Consider the following 21,541-nt stretch of genomic DNA (forward strand, 5'->3'; position numbering starts at 1 on the left):
ACTACCAGTAGCGCGTACGTAACGATCTAAAGTTTAGTTTGTTTCCTTTCAAGTTATTATTATCTATACTTAGATAGTATTCGAATCATTCACCGAGAAGAGCACTTCAGCGGCACTTCTGCAAGCTGGCCTTAACCTCGGAACGCAACTCGCTTCTAGCATTATCCTGGAAAGGGCACGCCAAAAAACAAGCCCATATTATCTTTTCGGCTCTATTCAATATTATTTTTTGCTAAGTTCGGCTTTATTTTTGCTTTGTGGAGAGAGACCTGAAATAACGGTCCAAGCTTTCAAGGGCAATAAAACAAAAGTTTTGCCTCAGTACATGATTAGCAAGCGGGCAGTTGAAGAACTCAACCGGTAATTTGCATTCATAGGATGGGTCTATTCAGCAAAAAGCGAAAGGGCTCAACAAAGAAAGGCAATAAACATGAAGCCCCGAAAAGAGCGCCATCGACATCGGCGGAAAATAACGGTCGTCACACTGTTGCAAGGCGTAGTATTAGGGATAGCGTAACATCAAACCTGACCTCGGACCAAGGTTCTAGTGTTGCCCCGGGCTCTGCAACCGATACACACTTTGGGAGCGTTAAGAGGCGGCGTAGTAGTCCGAGTCCAAAAAGACCTAAAAGAAGGCCCAGTGAGATAGTGAAATCTAAGATCGGCAACCTTAACCATAGCAAACATCTGCATCCACCGGATGAACTGAGAAGCCCGCAAAGTGCTACGGAGTCTAGTCATACTTCCCCCAAACTCAGCACTAAGATTAGCGTCTTGAGCAATACAAAGCCGTGGAACGCGAACACCAACACCAACAGTGACACTGCAGAAGGAGGAAATCCCGATAACAAAAGCGACTATGAAGCCAGAAACTCGAGCGGCATATTTTCTACAATAGTTTCTGCATGCCATAACGCAGCAAATCATTTGTTGACGAAAACGAGCGACAAGTCATTTTCCGCAGACAGCCAACCATGGATGCCAAAAGAGAAGGCAAGAACCAGCGACACACAACCCCAAGAGCCACAAAATTCAGCTTTTTTGAAGCATCTTGATTTCCTGCTGTCGCCGTCATCAATGGCTCAGCCAAATAGTCAGCAAACCTTGCTATCCTCTGCTCCAAGCCAAACTGGGACAAATCCATCTTTAGCATCAAGTCGCGAACTTCGCGATTCTGAAATCTCCAGTCAACCAAGTGGCCATGTTGATAGTATTGATGGTCATGCTTCCGCAGCTGAAACTGAAATTATGTCACTGACAGATGGAATAAGGTTTTACCCCCGCAAAGGCGAGTCTCACATTGCCACATTCGGGAAGGGAAATCTAACGCTTGATGCTTTGAGTAAAACATCCTCATCTGATGAGCCACTTGACGCTGGCTCTTTCCATGAAAGAGAACTACACACCCTCAGCGTCACTAATGCAGCCAAAAACCCCACCCGGCAAAGAGGGAAAAGCCTTCACAGCTTCGATGCAAAAACGAGAGTACAGAATTTAGAGGAAAATGGCTCAACTATCTCTCCAGTGAAGAGCGATCCTGGAACGAAAGTTAGCTCTCCTCTTAACGAAAAAGATGACGCAGCCGACTTGAGCGGCAAAGATGTTTCAAAAGACGTTTCCAAGGACGCTTCTAAGTTAACGGAACCAAACAGCGAAGAAAAATCTCGGAAAAGATCAAGTACATTTAGGATCATGTGCCCTCGGCCTTCATCACCTAGTTTATCAGCGCTCAAGGTAATTCCCACAAGGAGCCAAAGAAATTCTATGCAGCGGGCGCGGTCATCGAGTATCACAGAAAGCGGCTTGCACTCACCATCGGGGCTTTCATCAGATGAAGAAGAACATTCCCTCGTCGAAGGAACGGACAAGAAAATCCACAAGCCACACATTTCAGAGAAAAAGAACAATGAGTTTCATGCGCTCTTTAAGGATTCTGGGATTTCACCGGATGAACAGCTGTTAGCAGATTACAGTTGCGCTTTCTCGCGTGATATTTTGCTTCAGGGGAGGATCTATATTTCAAGAGAGCACATATGCTTCAATTCTAGCATTTTAGGATGGGTCACAAGCTTTGTTATTCCGTTTAAAGAGGTTGTTCAAATTGAAAAGAAATCTACCGCAGGTATATTTCCTAATGGCATAGTATTCCAAACATTGCATTCTCGGTACATTTTTGCCTCTTTTATGTCTCGCGATTCGGCCTTCGACTATATCACTCACGTCTGGAACCACGTCGTTGTTGGTACCGATGGCAGCGGATCTCCAAACGGAACGTCAGGAAGCGTAGGCTCCAATAGTCGAAAGAGAACAATGAACTCCAACTTTGAGCTCGAGACTGAGGGCGCAGGTAGACTTCTATCTGATGGCTACTCAAGTGGAGATGAAACTTCTGACGACGAATATGAAGACGAAACTGATATGACCACCAGCGATGGAGAAATGTCTCATACGGTTCGGTCTGCTAGTGCCAGCTCTTCTCAATATGATTTTGAAACAACAAATAAATCAAGTGTGTGGACTTTGGGTCCTTCAAAGCATGCTCCCACTTCTTACGACCTAGATGATGCTGACAACCGAGTGGTTGCGGAAACGGTATTTGAAGCACCTCTAGGGAAAATTGTCAATATTCTCTATGGAGATGATGTTTCATACACAGAACAGATCTTAAAAGCGCAGAAGAATTACAATATATCGAATATCCCAACGATACTGGGGACGAAAGAGAGAAAATATTCGTATACCAAACCTTTAGCTGGCGCGATTGGTCCCAGTAAAACAAGCTGCGAAATCACAGAAAGTTTAGAGCATTATGATTTGGAAGACTATGTCAAAGCCGTGCAGTTATCAAAAACTCCCGACGTCCCCTCCGGAAATCTGTTTGTTGTTAAAACTTCATTATACCTTTCCTGGGCGCCACGAAATTCCACGAAATTAACTGTGGTGGTATCTATTGAGTGGTCAGGAAAAAGTTGGCTGAAGGCAGCCGTAGAAAAAGGGACATACGATGGTGTAACCAACACCACCAAGACTTTGATCGAAGAGGTCAACAAAATCATCCAAATTACGGACAAGAAGTCAGTAAAGACACCACCAAGCGAAGGAGAAGCAGAAGTACCTAATTTGCCCACAGCTGGACCATCGGAACACGCCAGCACCTCTTCACACTACACTAAGGAGGATGGGGATGTTACTATTGACGATACAATAGTAATACCAGCTCCTTTGGGCACTGTTTACCAATTACTCTTCGGAAGCGATACTTCTTACGCTCAGAGAATAATTGAGAAGCAGGGAAACTACGACTTGACTTCTGTTCCTAAGTTCAAGAACGATGTAAGGGAATATCAGTATATGAAGCCACTTAGCGGCCCCGTGGGACCCAAGAAGACTAAATGCTTAATCGAAGAAAAGATCGAACATAAAGATTTTGAAGACTATGTCGTGGCTCGTCAAATAACGAAAACCCCAGACGTCCCATCCGGCTCGTCATTTTCCGTACACACGAAGTTCCACATTTACTGGGGTCCAGATAATTCAACGCGCATATTGGTCGTATCCAAGGTGGTTTGGACCGCCAAAAGTTGGATAAAAGGTGCAATAGAGAAAGGATCACTCGAGGGGCAGAAATCTTCAATAAAAGTTTTAGAGCAGGAGCTTAAGGACATTGTTTCAAACGCTGGAAAGATTAAGAAAACTCCTGCGAAGCGGAGCCCTAGGCCTCGGGGTAAAAGACAGAGAACTTCAGAAAAAGCCCCAATAGTTGACAGCTCCGCCTCCTCAAAGGGCAACACCTCATTCACTTCTATCTTGAAGCAGTTCTTCAATGTTTCTCTCAGCTCCTATCAGATGCTCGGGGTCATTTTTGTCCTATTTCTCGTTTTTGGTGCGACAGTTAGAGCATTCATGGGTGGCAACAGTAACTCTTTCAGAGTTGTAAAGCCAGGACGCATTGTAATAGATGGTAACAGCTATAATTACGCGCCGACATTGAACACCCTTTATGGGGCCTACGAACAAGAAGTGAGGTCAAGAAAAAGTGTCTCACGGTCGCCGAATATTGTTACGAGCTCTGAAGGCGAGATTTGGGAGTGGATAAAAGATCGAGGAAATATCTTACCAGAAGACCACTCCAAGAAGTCCGCAAGGAAGCGGCTCACAATCCATAAAAGGCAGGAATTAGAGGAAGCCGTGCGCCTCGCCGAGGACAAACTGAAGGAGCTGAAAATTCAGTTGAACGACTCACGACTGCCCTAGTAGTATCTGATAACGTATAAATCTTGTGCTCTGGAAGCTAAGATATCATTATATACGCATATAAGGGGTTTCATTTCAACAGCGGCTATTTAAGATTGGCCTAATAAACAACATTAACAGTCTTTGCATTTTGTCCACCGCCTATAACTCACAAGTCCGATAGAGAGACTTTCCTGAAGATTAAGCTTGGAAGGATGAAAGAACAGGCTCCTGAATTATCAAAGTTAATGGCACATAATGAGGCTCTGAATAATGAGTTCTCAAAGCTTAGCGAAAAACGCAAAATGTATGTTGATTTAGTTAATTCCAAACCAGATCGACGAAGTGCAAAAATTCTTTGAATTGCAACTGACATGACTTATACACTAGAACTATGTGCCCCTCTGACTTAATGAAGGAGCACATCAAGAAATTAAAGCAATACAATGAACTTCGTGACACCGGACTGAGGTTGGCACAATTGATTGCTAATGAAAAAGGTTCGAAAATAAGTGAGATTTTCGAGGAGATGGGTTTCGATATGAAGGATTAGCGCTAACACTGCGTAAATCCCAATTTTGCGCGGTAATCACTCAGTACGGAAAATTATTCATCTTTCGCCAAACCCAAAATTTGAGCTCGAAGGCTTACTAGCTCATCAATACTGTTAAAATCCATACATAACCAGATAGAGAATCGCTGGGGTACTACTTCGCTACTTACAGAAGGCTCAGCCAACTTACACCAGCTATTTGAGCTAGCGGAGAATCTTTCAAGCAAACATGAGGCGGCCGAGAGGCATTGATTTGCTCGCCATTTTCGTTTGGGGACTCTTGCTTCTTATTCCTGCCGTCTCCGGAAGCTGGCTTCGATGGAGAGGAAGACGGGAACATACTAAAGAGTCCCTTGCCCCGCTTATATCGGAGGCACAGGATGCGCCGATTAGCAGCCTCCATAATGAAGTTCACCGAGCCAAGCCCACTGTTTTCAAGAAAAGCTTGTCAGTTGATACCTCAAGTCCAGCGCCTGCGCAACTGGGTGAAAGACGCCCTACAGATGACAGCTCTAAGACAAAGTTCACTTCGAACAGTTTACTAAGGAATGTGCATGGTTTCCAAGACAGCCCTCCACCCAAGAACGGTGTCTCTGTCCCTTTTAATCATAGAAACTCTGAAGGATTGAAAATATTGGACTACATAATAGTGACTGATTTAGAGGGTGGTCTTCATGCAGTGCACAGGAAGACTGGTGAAATTTTATGGTCCAACACCAATGTCAGTGCTCCATCCATTTACGTGAGCGAACCTACTGATTCCAGTAACGAGACATTGATAGTCGAGCCCTATGGCGATGGCAACATCTACTACTTCAATATCTACCAAGGACTACAGAAGTTGCCAATATCTATTAAACACCTCGTCAACGCTTCGCCGTTGGATCTGAAAACTAGAATTGTGGTTGACGAAAACGGCACTACAATTGATGATGAAAAGATTTACACGGGTTCTCGCCATTCCGCTGTATTCAATATAAACATAAAGACGGGCCAAGTTCTGTCAGCTTATGGGCCAGGAACTGAGAACAAAGCATATGATGACCTGGGCACAAACTGCACAGAACAGTCGTTTTCAACAGGAGCTTGTGAAGATGTTTTTGTTCTTGGCAGAACAACATATGAGCTTTCTATTTATTCCAAGCTTGGCACCGTCTACAATGTGACATACGGAGCTTGGCAGCAAAACTCTGCTGACAACAGTCTCGCGAATCAATATGATCGGTCTGCTGATGGCATTTTGATTGCTCCATTTGGCGAGAAATCCCTCCTGGCAGTTGATTCTGAATTAAATTTCGCAAAATGGATATCTTCTCAGTTTTCGGGCACGATTAACAATGTCTTTGACGTGTTCCTTGACGGAAAAACTAGCGAGAAAATAATTTTGCCGCATCCCATGAATCCACGAACAGTCTCCAACCACCAGAGTCGCGTCCTTCTTGGCCGGACTTCTGAGGGATGCTGGTATGCAATGTCGGACGAGTTTTACCCGTCATTAGTAGACTCCTCTTCGATCTCAATTTACAATCATAGAAGAGAATGGAAGATGCCGCAGACCCTGAAAGATGTACAGTCACTTCAGGACGCAATGGTAGGTGTTCATGATTTGCAGAGTCTCCAATTCGAACAAATTATTGAACATGAGCCTCGCCCATCTCCAAAGTCCTTACCCGCCAGTTCCATGCTTTTGATTGATAGCCCTAGGCCTCCGAGAAGTGATAACCGTGGGCTTATTGTCGAAGAAGATTCCACTAAAGCTCTTGAAAAATACATCTCTAAAGAAGAAATGCTTGCCTTGAAATTACAAGCCAAAGAAAAAATGGCCAAGGATCTCCTTTCAGCGCACCAAAAATCGTTTGCATACAGGTTTGCAAATTTTGTTTACCGTATTGTCGAAGGAGGATTAATGTTACTCTTCTCTTTTTTCATCCTCGGTTTACTCTCGAGATTCAAGGTTTTAGCTCCACTTCATGTGTTTTTAGAGCGAAGCGGCTTGATATCGGGTCAAAATCTCGAAACAGGCTCGATAAAGATTGAAGATAAAGAAGATACATCAAACACACAAGATGAGCCTCATGAAAAGCACGTTCAAATTTTGAACCCAACTTCAGACAATGAACAGAACTCAAAGGAAGAAGGCTCTAGTGAGCGAAGAAAGCGAAAGAGGGGCTCGAGGGGGAAGAAGAAAAACAAAAAGGTGCACGAATTTTCACAAACAGATGCCACAGGAAGCTCAGAGGCAGATGTCGAGGCCGACCTGAAGCATTTGACGGTTTCGAAAAAGGTCTTAGGATACGGATCTTCTGGAACGGTAGTTTTCCAAGGAACATTTCAGCACAGACCTGTTGCGGTGAAAAGGATGCTTATTGATTTTTACGATATTGCGACTCAAGAGATAAAACTTTTAACAGAGAGCGACCACCATCCCAACGTCGTGAGGTACTACTGTTCTGAGATCACCGGCAGATTTCTTTACATCGCTCTGGAACTTTGTACTTCAACATTAGAGGATGTTGTAGAGGGCAAAAAGGAATCCTCAAAGATAATAGAGGCTAGGGAACATTTAGACCCTATAAATGTTTTGTTTCAGATTGCGCAGGGTGTTGCTCATCTACATTCGATGAAAATTGTTCATAGAGATTTGAAGCCCCAGAACATCTTAGTTGCCCCAACGAGGAAATATATGCAACATCTTGATTCCAGCTTGGCTCCAATGCGTGTTCTCATTTCCGATTTTGGGCTGTGTAAAAGGCTTGAGCCAGATCAATCCTCATTCCACACCAAACAAGGGAACGCTTCGGGAACAAGCGGATGGAGAGCTCCGGAGTTACTTGATGGCTGTGCCACTTCTGATACAGAAAATGATGGAAGCTACGGGAGCGCTGAAAGTAGTATCTCTTACGTTTATGATCCTTTTTATCACAAACGTTTAACCCGAGCTATTGACATATTTTCGATGGGTTGTGTCTTTTACTATGTGCTATCAAAGGGAAGTCATCCATTTGGAGACAAGTATTCGAGAGATAGTAACATACTCAAAGAGTCATGGTGTCTTGATGATATCAATAAGTCCTTGAAAGATAGGTGCTCTGTTATAGAAGCGAAAGATCTCATAAGACAGATGATATCAAACAACCCTAGCCAGAGACCGGCTGCTTCCCAGGTTATAAAACATCCACTTTTCTGGCCAATATCCAAAAAGCTCGAATTTCTCCTGAAAGTCAGCGATCGGTTCGAAGTTGAAAGGCGTGTGCCACCGAGCCCTTTACTCTTAAAACTCGAGGAAGCTTCTCCGCGGGTAATACCCAATCGAGATTGGACTGTAAAGTTTGATGGGGTTTTTATGGAAAACCTAGGGAAGTACAGGAAGTACAGCGGTGAAAAGCTAATGGATTTGCTGAGAGCATTCAGAAACAAATATCACCATTTTATGGACCTTCCGCCAGAGCTCGCTGAGGTTATGGGCCCAATACCAGATGGGTTTTTTCTTTACTTTGCCAGGCGGTTTCCAAATCTGCTTCTGGAGATTTACTTTGTAGTACAAAGGAATTTGAAGCATGATCAAATTTTGGGGGACTATCTTTGAGGGTCAATTAAACAAGCAACATACAGCATCACAGCATTAGCATTTCGGAATTCATTAGCATTAACTAAATAGGTAATCAAAAAATATATTAACTCAAAAGAGACAAACTTTTTACTCGCCATTATATTCGTCATCAGATTTGCAATCATCAGAACTCCCGCTAGACATACTGTGATCCTCTGGAAGAACGAAGCTTACCATTCTACTGCTCCTTTCCGGATCAGAAGGTCTCTCTGAACAACCTCTTTCCTCAAGTCTTTTCCTTTTCCTGTTGCTCAAACTTAGATGCTCCTCAGTATTGTCGGTTTTTTCTCCTGGGAGATGCAGATCTGAGAGCTGATTGCCATCAATGATATCTGTTGACTCTGCCGCTTGAGGATTACCGTCGGAATGTGTCGAGGCACCGGTATGGAGAATATTGGAAGTTTCCTCATCATCTTCGCTCGCCTCATTTTTCGTAATGTCTTGTTCACTTTCCTCTCTTGTCGCTAGGAAGTCCTTTATGAGTGATGTAAATTTACCAACCGCGTTTCTGGTGGCTGAATCAATGTCATCATTGTCCAAAATGTCTTCCAGGATGTCATGAGCCTCTCTCCACTTTGAAACGTTGTCATCTTCGAAGTTGAACCTACCAATGTTAGTAAGAATCATTTTCTTCAGGTCTTTTCTCTCAAGCTTGTAATACACTTTGAGTACACTGAGTAAGAAATCGAGCTGAGTATCCTCTTTTTGGTCGAGCTCAGAACTCTTGTTCACTAGTTTCGTGGAATCTGTCCATTCAATCAACTCTTGAAAGATAACACTGGGCTTCAACATAGAGGAAGCAGGAAGTGATTCATCTTCATTCGTTTGAATATCATCCCACAGCACAGATAACCTTAGAAGCACATCTCCCGCAACGCGAACCATTCTTCTCTGGTGGCGCACATGAGAGAAGCAGTATACGGGGAGACAAAATGCAAAGGCTTGAACTAATGCTTCGTTCTTTGAGTTCGCAGGAGAGAAATATGATAGAACAAGTGTTTCGAATAAATCGTCATCCATGAAGACGTCCCCCAAGAAAAGCTTGCATAATCCCTCTGCCACTGTCGCTTGACAATTTGGAAGTTCGCAATTTTTAAGAGTTTTGTAGAAGATCTTGTGTAGAGATATTGAATCCACTTTACCCTCTCCGTCTACCACCTTAGTGCCATGTATAGAGAAAATATCTACAATGACCTTCAATGCTGTGTTTTTCAAACTTGCGTCACCTTTCGAAACACACATACCTAACAAGTAGAGGCTTTCTGCAGCCAGATCAACATCCAAAAGACAGCAAAGACCTAGCGTCCGCACTCCAAGCTCTCTAACTTCTGGTTGGGTATTTCTAACAGCTGGTGTTATGAGGGTATCAATTAAAGTGGTTATCATAATGTTCTCATTTAGCGGACTATTCACTAATTCCAGCATGTACTGAGACATAGTCAAACATGCTAACAATGCTTCAGGACTCACCTCCTTTTCCTGAACTAATAGCTGAGAGTTCCCTTCAGGAGTCTCATTTCCGTTCACTAGATCATCAACGGCCGAATGGAATGATTCAACATCATCCTCATCTTCATCAGTGCCATTGAAATTTGTTGACGGCATCTTCTTTGCCTCTTCAGCTTCTTGTTTCTCGATGTCCTCATCACGTATGTCCGTAATTATCTCCACAGTCATGGTTATAAAGTCTCGCTCATTAATTGAAAGAACTTCGAGCACCTTCAAGCAAATCTCAACTTGACTTGGCTTCAATTTATGACTCGCCAAGGTATTTCTAATAACGATTAACATGGCGCGTCTTCCAATTTCATCACTGTAATCGAAGTTAAATGCCACCGAAAGTAATTGCTGAATGATAAAGTCCAGACACTCTTCATCAATAGCAGAAAGCCCGCTCTGAACAAATCTCAAGTCGATATACTTCTGTATTATTTCTGAAAGCTTTGAAGCTTCCGGGAAGTTTGAGTCTATTACGTCGTCGAGATGATTCTTGGTGCAGTGAAAGTGAAATGCTTTGATCAAAAACGATGTTTCTGCGGTTAGGTTTCCCCAGACGTTTTCTGGCAGTTTGATTTTGGTGACTGTATCGTTTCTGTATTTGAATATAGCATCCATGGCTTTCTCACAAACTTTGCTTGTTGTGACATTTAGCCTTGTTAGCAATTTTATAATATCCCCGTCCATTAGATTGAGCCAGTCAAATGACACTAGCCTTGCGCAGGCAACTCGTACTGTTTCTTCGCGATCTTCCAGCCCCCAACTTATCAATTTATCGAGCGACTCGGTGTTCAGCTCCTCAAAGACTGATGACCCCATACCTCGTAAAACACGGGAATAAACAAGTCGCCTGTTGATTGGGTTTACGTCCCTGGCGCGCTCCATAATCAGTTTTTTGGTATTAGGTGTGTTAACGAGGTTGAGCATAGCAGCCCGTCGTACTTCCGCACTTGGGTCGTTCTGAATCGCGTGCATCAACTTCGAGGTCGCATCATCAACTGCTTCTGACACGCTTTCATCATCTTGGAACTTAGTCAAGCAGAAAATTGACTGAATTCTGACAAATGATTCCTTGTCGTACACACGCTTTTGAAGTGACCACATAAGGAGATTGTAAAGCTCTTCGTCTATTTCGCCGATGTTATCCATGATGACAGCCAAAAGCTGAGTAACTCTGTATCGGGCATTTTTGTCGCGCGACTCGATGCCGCGTAACATATGTCTCACAAACTGGTCCACAAATCGAGCAAAGACTTCTTCCCGTTCCTTACGGTCGTACTCGTCATCTGTTGCCTCCAACTCATGTTCGATGCTGGAGATGAAGCCTCCAACGAGTCGAACAATGCGATCGCCTACAGGCTCGGTTCTTTTTAGAGGCAGCACCAAAGTAACCATCTTGTCAAACCAGTAGTTGAACACCTCCTCATATCCTTGTTCGACAGCTTTCGCTTGAATCCGTTTCAAAACCGCTATGTGTCTTCTATGACCCGCATAAGTGGATTGCGCATTTTGAAAGACGTCTGCCACAGCCCGAAAGATTTTGGAATTAGTGGAATGAGATTCCCCAGGATTTTCGAATGTCGGTTCAGTATCTGACGGCATTGTCGAGGGAAGAGCCGCCTGTTTGGCGCCAGAAGCCGTTTGTTTATGTTTCATTTAAAATATAATAAATGATCTAAATGCGACGCTTTCGTATGAGAGCATGTGGTTTAAGATCCCAATTCAGACAGCAGGTGCAAGGACCCAGCCCAATCCAGAGGCATGTATCTATCTTAAAAAGTTCTAATGAGTAGTGTGAACAAGTTAATATCATCAGCAGTCGATGGAGACAGTCCATGGACCTTTAACTATGACAGAACCAAGAAAAAAACAGAAAAGCTTGCCGAAAGCCAAGAACGAAACAAAGCGGCGTCGCAGGGATGAATAAGGTAAAATACTGGTGACATAAGTCCTTCAAAATGAGATTTATGCTGCTTTATCTTTCCTCGTTCTCACATACGAAGCTAGTTGTTGGAGCTTTGCCAGAAAAACAGTATTTGCGTTAGGACTTTAAGTCTCTTGAATTCTACGCGAGCCCTATTCAAAACTTACCAGGTAGTTAGTGGGTACCAAAGAGAAATAAATGCCTCCAGCTGTCGGAAACCCAGCCGTTTTTGCTATACATCAAACACAAGATATATTTCGATATTTTAAAATCCGCCAGTGCGCCCTCCGCTCAGAATCCGTTATGATCACTTATAAAGCCAGGGACAAACTACGAACAGGGCGCGTCAAAGAACCGATAGGACAAGCCGGAGAAACTTAGAGAACATCGCCAACTGATCCCAAACCTATATCGTCAACGACGACATAACCAACTTCACTCCCACTCCTACCCGGAGCCTTGATCAAAGGAGAGAGCAGCTAGGTCTTGAAAGTGTATTGACCTGCACACCGAACCTTAGTCTGAAGCTGCCCTAGCATGTTTCGTTGACTTTAGTTACGTTTGTCATTTACGTAAGAAACTGACGCGAAGACTCTTTTCACTAAAAAATTTTCAGATAATGAGAGCTCATCGAAGCTCATCTCATCTCTACTAAAATTGCGAATTGAGGACCTCTGGCCTTGAATACCTGAATATGACTCAAACAGCCCAGAACTTGTTAGTACATAGGGCTCGCTTTGTGGACTACAATGGTGCCAACATAACTGCCCTTTCTTTCTCGCACGGCTCGAGACTGGACAAGAGAACTCCGTCAGACCTAAGGCTGGCGCTAGGCAGGTCCAACGGAGACATTGAAATTTGGAACCCCCGTAATGGATGGTGCCAAGAACTCGTCATCCAAGGTGGCGAAGGACGTACGATAGAAGGACTTGTGTGGAGTAACATTTCTGGGGAGCCGTTGCGGTTATTTTCTATTGGTGGCTCGACTGTCGTCACTGAATGGAACTTGGAAACAGGACTACCGCTCAAAAACTATGACTGCAATGCCGGTGTGATCTGGTCAATGGCGATGAATGAATCTCAGAACAAGCTAGCTGTCGGCTGCGATAACGGATGCGTAGTGGTTATCGACATCTCCGGTGGGTCCGGCGTAATGGAACATGAAGCCGTGCTTCAGAGGCAAGACTCAAGGATACTGTCGGTTGCTTGGAGAATGGACGAGCATGTTATTGGTGGCTGTGCTGATGGAAGAATAAGAGTGTGGAGCGCACTGAAAGGAGCGGAAATGAGAGGTAGAATTTTGCAAACAATGAAGGTCGACAAATCGAAGAAGGAATCAACTTTGGTTTGGTGCGTCACCTACTTGCCCAAAATTGACCAGATTGTTTCAGGAGACTCCACAGGTTCTGTTAAGTTTTGGGATTTCCAATACTCCACTTTGGCGCAGTCTTTCAAAGTTCATGATGCCGATGTTCTATGCCTAACAGCAGACGAGACGAACACCAAGGTATTTAGTGCAGGTATCGACCGCAAAATCTACAACTTCTCGTTAGCACCATCGAGCTCAAACAAGAAAGCCGCTCGCTGGGTGGTTTCGTCCAATAGGCTGTTGCATTCGAACGATGTGAGGACTATGGCTTCATACCAATCGAAAGGTGCAGACTTTTTAGTGTCTGGCGGTGTTGAGAAGAGCTTAGTCATTAGCTCAATGGGCTCCTTTTCCGAGGGAAGCTACCGTAAGATCCCGTTTGTTGTACCATTTCACAAAAATGTTTTGGTAAATCAGCAGCAGAGACTTTGTGTGATGTGGCAACAATCTACAGTTAAAATATGGGCCATGGGCGATGAGGCTGATAGCTCCAATAACTACAAGCTTGTATGCAAGCTCTCATTAAAAGACGAGCAGAATATTTCAACGTGCGCTTTGTCTCCTGATGGCCAGGTCTTAATCGTGGGCAGGGCAACTACTACAAAGATGTTCCACCTGTTGCCAAGCAACGACAAGTTGAAGGTTACAAAGCTGGATAACGACTTTTTACTAAAGAACGGCACGAGCCATGTTAAATTTGTTGACAACTCAAGAATAGTGATAGTTTCTCCCAGAAACGACTTCCTGCTATTGAACCTAGAAGACGAAGACTCCGATGAAAAACCTGTGAAGATTGAACTGCCGGATCTGAAAGAAACTAACACTGGAATAAAGCTACCTCACATCAACTCCATCAATCATCTAGATGTCCGCGGCTCGTTTGCGGTCATATCTCGAATTTGTGGTGCTGTAGATCTGGTAAACCTAGAGAGCACTTCGGCAGTTCCGGTAGCTCGCTTAATGAACCTTATTACCGCTATCCACATTAGCACTAGAAGAACCATTGCTCTAACAACCGCAGATAACAAGGTGCTTGAGTTTCTCCTACACGAGGAAGATGGTGTCAACGTTGGCACCATTTCTCCTTGGTGCAAGAAAAATAAAGACTACCTGCCAAAGGAGTTTGAACAGCAAAAGGATAAGTGCTTAGGAATTTTCAGCGGCTCTCCTGATGATGACTCTATTTGGTTTTGGAGTTCCAATTACCTCGCTCGTTTCGATATGTCTCAAGACTTACCTCTAAACACTAGAAAGAGACCAAGAAAGCACAAAATCGATGAAAATACGGTCACTGACAAAAGCACCTTCATAGATGAAGGTGAAGAAGAGGATGACGAAGATGAGGATCTTATGGACGAGACTTCTGACCTTTTGAAGAGCGACCTGGGGAAGGAGGATAGCACCAATAGGGTCGCCAAAAACAACAAACCCTTTTTCATCACTGACAAATACAGATCGTTGTTATTTGCTGATTTGCTCGCTAGAGATCAAATAGTTGTGGTTGAAAGGCCATCTTCGACCAGCTCTTCAGCAGCTGCCTTTGATTTACCGAAGATTGTATTTTGAACGAAGTGGGTTATTTAGTGTAACATAATTAATGCATATTTACAAGGTCCGATTATGTTGGCCAGCGCCTGTCTTTCCAGCAACTTTTATACCCACAAAAGATAGAATCGAACTCATCGCGAAGACTTTGTCAAACCAAACCTCGATAACTATATCAGGAACCCCAAACTCCTCACCCAGCATTTGATTAAGGCGAGAAGCAACATCAAGAGGAAGGTTAGAGCGTATCATCAATATGGTCGCGAGGATGTAGACGCCAGTAAGCTCAGAAACAAGTAAATTTTTGATTACTGAAGGGCGTTGCTTGTACTCGTACCGTGGTTTGCTCGATGTTGGCAAAACGTTAGTGGAAGAGTCTCTTTGCATAGTTTTTAGCGCCAGAATTTGAAGCCGAGTGGGTAGTAAGGTAGTGAGATATGATATTGTTGTTGTTACTGTAGAAACAGAACACGCGAACAATGACACCGACAGCACTAGAGATATTTGCTTGGCAAGTGATTCTTTGCCTTGCTGGTCTTTGAACCTAAAGAGAAAAAAGCTGAGCACGTTGGCTACCGTTACGGCCAGGGGATCACTGGAGCTACTCCCACCTTCGGAATACCCCAGGCGCTCATAACTATGATCGAACGGATAATGGAAAGAGTGCCAAGCTAGAACAGGAATTTTCCAAAAAAACGTATTGAGTAGCTTGTAAACACAGTATACCAAAAATCCAAGCTGAGAGTATTTCTTCAAATCACGAACATGCTTGGACTCTTTGGTGCGAGGCTCAAGCCTTGCGAGTTCCAACTGAAATTTGGCAATTTCTTCAATATGTCTTTGCCTTAAAACTGGATTTGCTCCATTAGGCTGAGAATTGATACTTTTCAATGTGTCTAAGCCTTCTTGTATCCGACGCTCGCATTCTCCTTTTTGCTCTCTCAAGACGACGTCGTCCATCCAAGCGACAGGAATTCTCTCTGAGAAACTTGAATCGGGTTTTCTGCGCTTGTAACGTATGAGCTGAAAGACATAGTATGGCGTTGAAACCGAGGCAACCCCAGACAAAAAAGCCATGACGCTTACACCCATGATGGACAGCTTAGTGAGCATGTTAGTGGAATAAAAGAAGGGGCCCCATCCAAAAAAATTCAGAGTAAAAACCCATCCAAGGATAAGCCCACTAGCTACCAATGCCAGGTAGTCCACCTTTATCTTGTCTCCGTAAAACTTGTCCAGCACTGAAAGAAGAATTAAGTACGGCTGCACTAAAATAAGGTTTAGCGCCAGGCCTACAGACGTGATAAGCCATGATATAGTTACCAAATTTGACTGGGCTGATACTTCGTCATTGACAGCCATAATTTGGCAAAGTGTCATCTCCATAGCTATCAAGCACAACGCAAAAGTCGAGGAGAACAGTACGCGCACTCCTTTCATCGCTTTTTTGGAAGAAAGCGCAAATTGGCTATGGAATTTTGATAGGAAACCATCCGTTTGCGCTTCCAACAAATTGAGATCCAGTCCACCGACCCTTGAGGCCGCAGAGTCCAGATCAAAGATATGCTGGACTTTATACCAAAGAACGCGATTGGAAGCTTTGAACGCCACAAAAAATGAGCCACTCAGAAGAATAAACAGAAGCACATCACTCGTTAACATCTCAATAGCAGCATCTATTCCCGTTTCTTGATTCCTTATTTTGACCAAGAATTGATTTTCTATTTATTAAAAAACCTTATTCATCTATACATGTAGGGTATATTCAACAGACGAGCTACGACTGAATACCCATCAGGGTTGATATGAATGCAGTTGATGGCCCCGGATATTTAGATGAACCTCAAAAGTCGGGATCTGAGTTAAACTGTCCTGTTTGCGCACAAACACTCCATGACCTTGCTAAGCTTAACGAACATCTCGATAGAATACATGGTTTTGGCGAAGTTTCAAATGAAGACGCTGACAGTGTGAACACACAGCTAACGAGGTCCCGAAACGTGGTTGAAAATTCTTCCAAAGCCGCCAAGGCAAACAGATTTGAGCTCAAACGAGACCATTGGATCAAGCCAGTTATGGGTAAAAGCAGATGTCGAACTTGCAGTAAAAGTCTTACCCAAGCCCGCCAGGCGATCAACTGTAGGCGGTGCGGCGAAGTGTATTGCAAGAATCATTGCAACCTTATCATCAAACTGAACAGTAATGCAGAATACAATCCGCTCACTGGCGAATGGTGTAAGTGTTGCATTAACTGTTTCGGAAATAGAGCTGGGTACAATGAGTTTGGAGCGGTTTGTAATAAGACTTCTATGTTCAAGGAGCTGCGGGGCAGCAAAGTCGAAGACAAACAACTACGCAAGCTTCAGCTAGAAAACAGGTTTATTAGACTTGCAAATGGAATCCAGCAAATAAACAACCAATCTTCAAAGTCTATGCTAGCGTCGATTCGAAAATACACCGAAATTAACAAGCTTGAACGATCGGTAGTACCGTGGACACCAGATGAGGCGGCTTTCGCATGTAGTCTTTGCTCAAAACCTTTCACCTTAGCGCTAAGAAAACATCATTGTAGGTTGTGCGGGAAAGTTGTGTGCAATGAGAGTCAGACGAACTGCTCGAATCAGTTGCCGTTAATGAGTTTGATTAGAGCGGCATCTGATCTCCCTATAAGCACAGAATTCGTAGACAATAATGCCGAAGACGTCCAGATAAGAATTTGTTCAGCTTGTGTCAGGATACTATTCATAAAGCGCAAATTTACAAGAGAGCTTTCGTTACCCGAGCCCTCAATTTTACGCATTTATGAGAACATGCGCACTACTGCTGATGTTATTTTGTCAATTTTGCCCCAGGTCCTGAATCAGGCTGAAGAATTTAGCGCTACACCGAACGCTCCCGACGTTGCGCTTCTTACAAAAATGAGACGCAAGCTTTTAGACTCTTTTGCTTTGTATGATAGACTCACAAAGCAAATGCTCAAGATAAAACCCAAAAATCCAGCTGAAGAGAGGATTCAAAGGGCAATAGTTTTTAGAGCATCAATGCTTATCCAAGAACACATGCTGCCGTTGAGATCCTTAACTAATGCGGCCAGCACTCAAAACTCTTCACACGAGACTACGCCAGAGTCTGAAAGAAGTATGAATCAAGGTTACGGCAATAACTTGAGTATCAAAGAGGTGAAAGAGTACAGGGATCAGCTCATGGTTTTAAAAGAGCAAAAGTTTCTAGTGGAAAACATGATAGCATCAGCAAGTAAGCAGCGAAAGTTTGACGAAGCAGAGACGTTGAGTGGAAACTTGAGAGAACTCAATGAACAAGTGGAAATGATTGCAAGGGCGCTTGGAGAGGAAGGATTCAGCTGACCTTTATGTAATTCATTCCACTCAGGATACGGTCATGTGCGACGAACATAACGATTGAACAAGTTGAAGTTCTTAAAATTTCAAAGTATGCCTACTAACTGAAGGAAAGGCAGTTGAAGCTAATCTTAACGCACCGTAGAACAGATCAGCGAGTCGAGCATGAATGTAAGTGAACCCCATTATCTTTTAATATACCACCCGAATCTTAGTGTACTAAACATACGGTTTCACCTAGAATGAAAGGCAATTAGAGCTTTTTAATTTGAATAGTAAAGCCTGGGCAGGTGAAAGCCCCCTTTTTGAGGGTGGCAAGAAACTGGATTCGAGTCTCAAGAAGAACACAGCTTTTATTAGAAAGCTGAAACTTGGAATATCTAAAGATTCCAAACAAAACTTCCTTAAGGACATCAGAGAACTTTCTCTTGAAAAGTATCTTTCTGAACTTGTTAGCACGTCTAGCGAGGGACTGAGCAAGGTTTCTGGAAAGGCAGAGGATGTGGACGCTGCAGTTGAAGTTATGAGCGCTCTTCACCAGCGCTTCAGCTGCAAATTCACACCCGTTTTGATGGAGTCGTTCCTCAACAACTTTTCGTTAACTCAGTCAAGTCACGAATCCGAAAAGGAAGAACTTGCTAGGATCTTAAGACTTAGATCTCATGTCAGGATTTTTACTGAGCTTTATCTTGTGGGCTTGTTTCGGAATACTGATTATTTGAACAAAGAGAACGTACCGGCTTTCATTGCCAAAAAGCTTTCAAAAAAAGAGCCTATTATCTTCACTATTTTGAAAGAAGTTTTAAACTATCGATTCAGGACTGGGTTGACTACTACCATTGCTACTAGTTTCATCACAAAGTTTCCCATCCTTTTCGAAGGAAATGCATTCAATGAGGAGCTCGAACTTGAATCGGGGACCAGAAAGCTTTTGCAGTCTCTCATTAAGGTCTATACAGAAGCTTGTATCGGACAAGCAGTAGAACTCAACAAAACGCTCAATAAGCTGAAAAGGGAGCATTCAAAGGCGCAAATTCGCACTGGCAAAAATACAGATGAGTACATCGAAGAGTATAATGATTTATTGCCCGTTTTTGAAAGGTTTGAGGGTGCTGTTAACGTTTTAACAGATGCATTGCAAATAGAAGCACCAAAGCTTGATAAAGGTATTGATTCTGAGGCTAATACCACGGGACCTGCATCCATTATCACCAATCAGCTCAAACCAAATTCAGAAAAGGTTTGGGAGAACGAAGAGGTTAGAAAGTTCTATGAGGTTTTGCCAGATCTTTCCAGCGTTCATCATGACATAGAAGATCGAGACGCTCCAGATTCAACCAAGCTCAGCGACTTTTTCGCGGGGCTTGAATTTGCAGACACCAGGGAAGCTATTGACGAGCTCTCGGTTAAGTATTGGTCCGACTCACTTAACAAAAAGGCCACAAGAAGAAGACTTCTTAAATTCTTCATAGAGACCCAAGATTGGAGTAAATTGAGAATCTACGCTCGTTTCATCGCATCCAACGCAGAATACCTATCTGACACTAAAGATGAGCTGATAGAATATCTTGATAATGGGTTCAGAAGCCAATTGCGTTCCAATAGGATAAACGTCAAAAATATCATTTTCTTCAGTGAGCTGGTAAAATTTATGCTCATTCCTTCATATCTCGTCTTTCACAAAATCAGGACCTTAGCAATGAACATCCAAGTCCCCAATAACATTGAAATTTTGACCATTCTATTTGAAAATTTTGGTAAATTCTTGATCAACCACCCAACGTACAAGGATCAAATGGAGAAGATGGTTGATCTTATCCAACAAAAGCGCAAGGATCATGATCTTACTGTTAGCAACAAATGCGCCCTTGACAACCTCATCGTTTTGATATATCCTCCTTCTTTGAGTAAACTTAACTCCGCTGTGAAGGAGCTGAATCCAGAGCAACAGTTCTATCAAATAATAATTCGAAGAGAGCTGCATACAATTTCCGCAGAGAAAACCGTTAAGCTGCTGAGGAAGGCACACTGGAAGGACGAAAAAATCTACAAAACTATGTTTTCATTGTTTACAAAGCCAGAGAAGGTAAGCTACCAGTCCCTAGATGTTCTGTCCAGTGTTTTGTGTGGTCTATATCCCTACTACCGCAACTTTGTAATAGAGGTTATTGATACACTCTTGGAAAAAATTGAGCGCGGCCTAGAGATAAGCGAGTTCAACTTGAATATGGTAAGAATGGCCCAAATAAAATATCTGACTTCGCTGTTCAACAAAAAGCTAGTTCGCCTTGAAGTTCTCATTGAAATCTTTTGCAAAATAATGAAGTTCGGCTATCCAGGCGGGCGGCCGAATCCATATTTTTTAAATGAGTTTGACCTTCCAGACAATTATTTCCGCGTACAGCTCATTACAACATCTTTACTTTCTATTGAAGAGCTGCCTGCAAGCAAGTCGGACAAAATGTTGTTATTCATGAGGCTTTTTGAGTTTTACACCTTTGTCAAAGAGCAACCATTGCCCAGGGAAACGCAATTTAAAGTTTCAAGTGCCTTTCAAAAATTAACTAGCACTGATAATTTCAAGAGGTCTTGTGACGTTGCAGAAAGTGCCAAAGAGTTAGCGAATGCTCTGAACATCCCACAAGCCACTTCCTTGGGTTCCTCACCACACCAACAAACAAAAAAGGAGGGAGCTTACGAGGAGGGCGAGGAAGATGACGATGACGACGACGAAGACGATGACGCCGAGATCGAGGAGGAGGTTGACAATGAAGAGGACGATGACGAAGAAGATGAAGACGATGATACGGAAGAGGGGAGAGAGCCTGTGAAAATAATTCAAGAAGATGAGGAAGGAAACCTGGCAGCATTAGATTCATCTGATGAAAGTGCCAGCAGCGACGATTCCGATGACTCAGGTACTTCTAGCAATAGCGATTCTGATGAAGAGGATGGGGATGACGATGAAGATGATGAAGACGACGAAGACGATGAAGATGATGATTCAATAGATTTAGATGGAGAACTTGAGAGAAAAAGAATACATGAAGAACATCTGAATAGGCTCAGAACTGAGGAAGAGCTGCGCGCAGAAGAGGAGCTTGAAAAACAGTTTCAACAACTCATGCAAGAATCAATGGAAAGTCGAAAAAACGAGAAAGTCTCCGGAAATAGCATCCCCATTATTTCTGCGGGTTACAGCACTTCATTGGGTAAGGAATCAGGAGGCGAGGCGTTAAGGGCGTTGAATAAAAGCCACGATGGAAAATCAAAAAAGGTCGCCTTCACATTTTTAACAAAATCTGGAAAAAAGACCCAGGCTAAAACACTTGGCTTACCCCGGAACGTCAAATTTGTATCTGGGGTCTTAGAAGAAGAACAAAAGCTCAAGGCTGAGCGTGAAAAAATAAAGAACATTGTACTAAATCAGAAATTTGACTAAATATCGAAA

General features: G+C 43.2%; 7 protein-coding genes across 7 annotated transcripts; 5 read left to right on the plus strand and 2 right to left on the minus strand.

The window, feature by feature from the left end:
- Positions 1-378: 378 nt before the first annotated feature.
- On the plus strand, positions 379-4,254 carry YSP2 (Ysp2p; the record flags this gene model as incomplete). Its single annotated transcript, XM_002553601.1, has 1 exon — positions 379-4,254. The coding sequence occupies one exon, from the start codon at positions 379-381 to the stop codon at positions 4,252-4,254; it is 3,876 nt and encodes a 1,291-aa protein (XP_002553647.1).
- Positions 4,255-5,015: 761 nt separating this feature from the next.
- IRE1 (bifunctional endoribonuclease/protein kinase IRE1) lies at positions 5,016-8,372 on the plus strand (the record flags this gene model as incomplete). The annotated part of the gene is made up of 1 exon (XM_002553602.1): positions 5,016-8,372. The coding sequence occupies one exon, from the start codon at positions 5,016-5,018 to the stop codon at positions 8,370-8,372; it is 3,357 nt and encodes a 1,118-aa protein (XP_002553648.1).
- A 111-nt stretch (positions 8,373-8,483) lies between these two features.
- On the minus strand, positions 8,484-11,549 carry YCG1 (condensin subunit YCG1; the record flags this gene model as incomplete). Its single annotated transcript, XM_002553603.1, has 1 exon — positions 8,484-11,549. One exon carries the CDS (start codon positions 11,547-11,549, stop codon positions 8,484-8,486), a length of 3,066 nt encoding a protein of 1,021 aa, XP_002553649.1.
- A 962-nt stretch (positions 11,550-12,511) lies between these two features.
- Positions 12,512-14,752, plus strand: UTP4 (small subunit rRNA maturation protein UTP4; the record flags this gene model as incomplete). Its single annotated transcript, XM_002553604.1, has 1 exon — positions 12,512-14,752. The coding sequence occupies one exon, from the start codon at positions 12,512-12,514 to the stop codon at positions 14,750-14,752; it is 2,241 nt and encodes a 746-aa protein (XP_002553650.1).
- A 39-nt stretch (positions 14,753-14,791) lies between these two features.
- On the minus strand, positions 14,792-16,393 carry KLTH0E03894g (uncharacterized protein; the record flags this gene model as incomplete). The annotated part of the gene is made up of 1 exon (XM_002553605.1): positions 14,792-16,393. The coding sequence occupies one exon, from the start codon at positions 16,391-16,393 to the stop codon at positions 14,792-14,794; it is 1,602 nt and encodes a 533-aa protein (XP_002553651.1).
- Positions 16,394-16,536: 143 nt separating this feature from the next.
- On the plus strand, positions 16,537-18,096 carry PEP7 (phosphatidylinositol-3-phosphate binding protein; the record flags this gene model as incomplete). The annotated part of the gene is made up of 1 exon (XM_002553606.1): positions 16,537-18,096. One exon carries the CDS (start codon positions 16,537-16,539, stop codon positions 18,094-18,096), a length of 1,560 nt encoding a protein of 519 aa, XP_002553652.1.
- Positions 18,097-18,255: 159 nt separating this feature from the next.
- NMD2 (Nmd2p) lies at positions 18,256-21,532 on the plus strand (the record flags this gene model as incomplete). Its single annotated transcript, XM_002553607.1, has 2 exons — positions 18,256-18,261; positions 18,332-21,532. The coding sequence occupies 2 exons, from the start codon at positions 18,256-18,258 to the stop codon at positions 21,530-21,532; spliced, it is 3,207 nt and encodes a 1,068-aa protein (XP_002553653.1).
- Between the last annotated feature and the right edge of the window lie 9 nt (positions 21,533-21,541).

Source organism: Lachancea thermotolerans, assembly GCF_000142805.1.
Source record: "Lachancea thermotolerans CBS 6340 chromosome E complete sequence".
Lineage (NCBI taxonomy): Eukaryota > Fungi > Ascomycota > Saccharomycetes > Saccharomycetales > Saccharomycetaceae > Lachancea > Lachancea thermotolerans.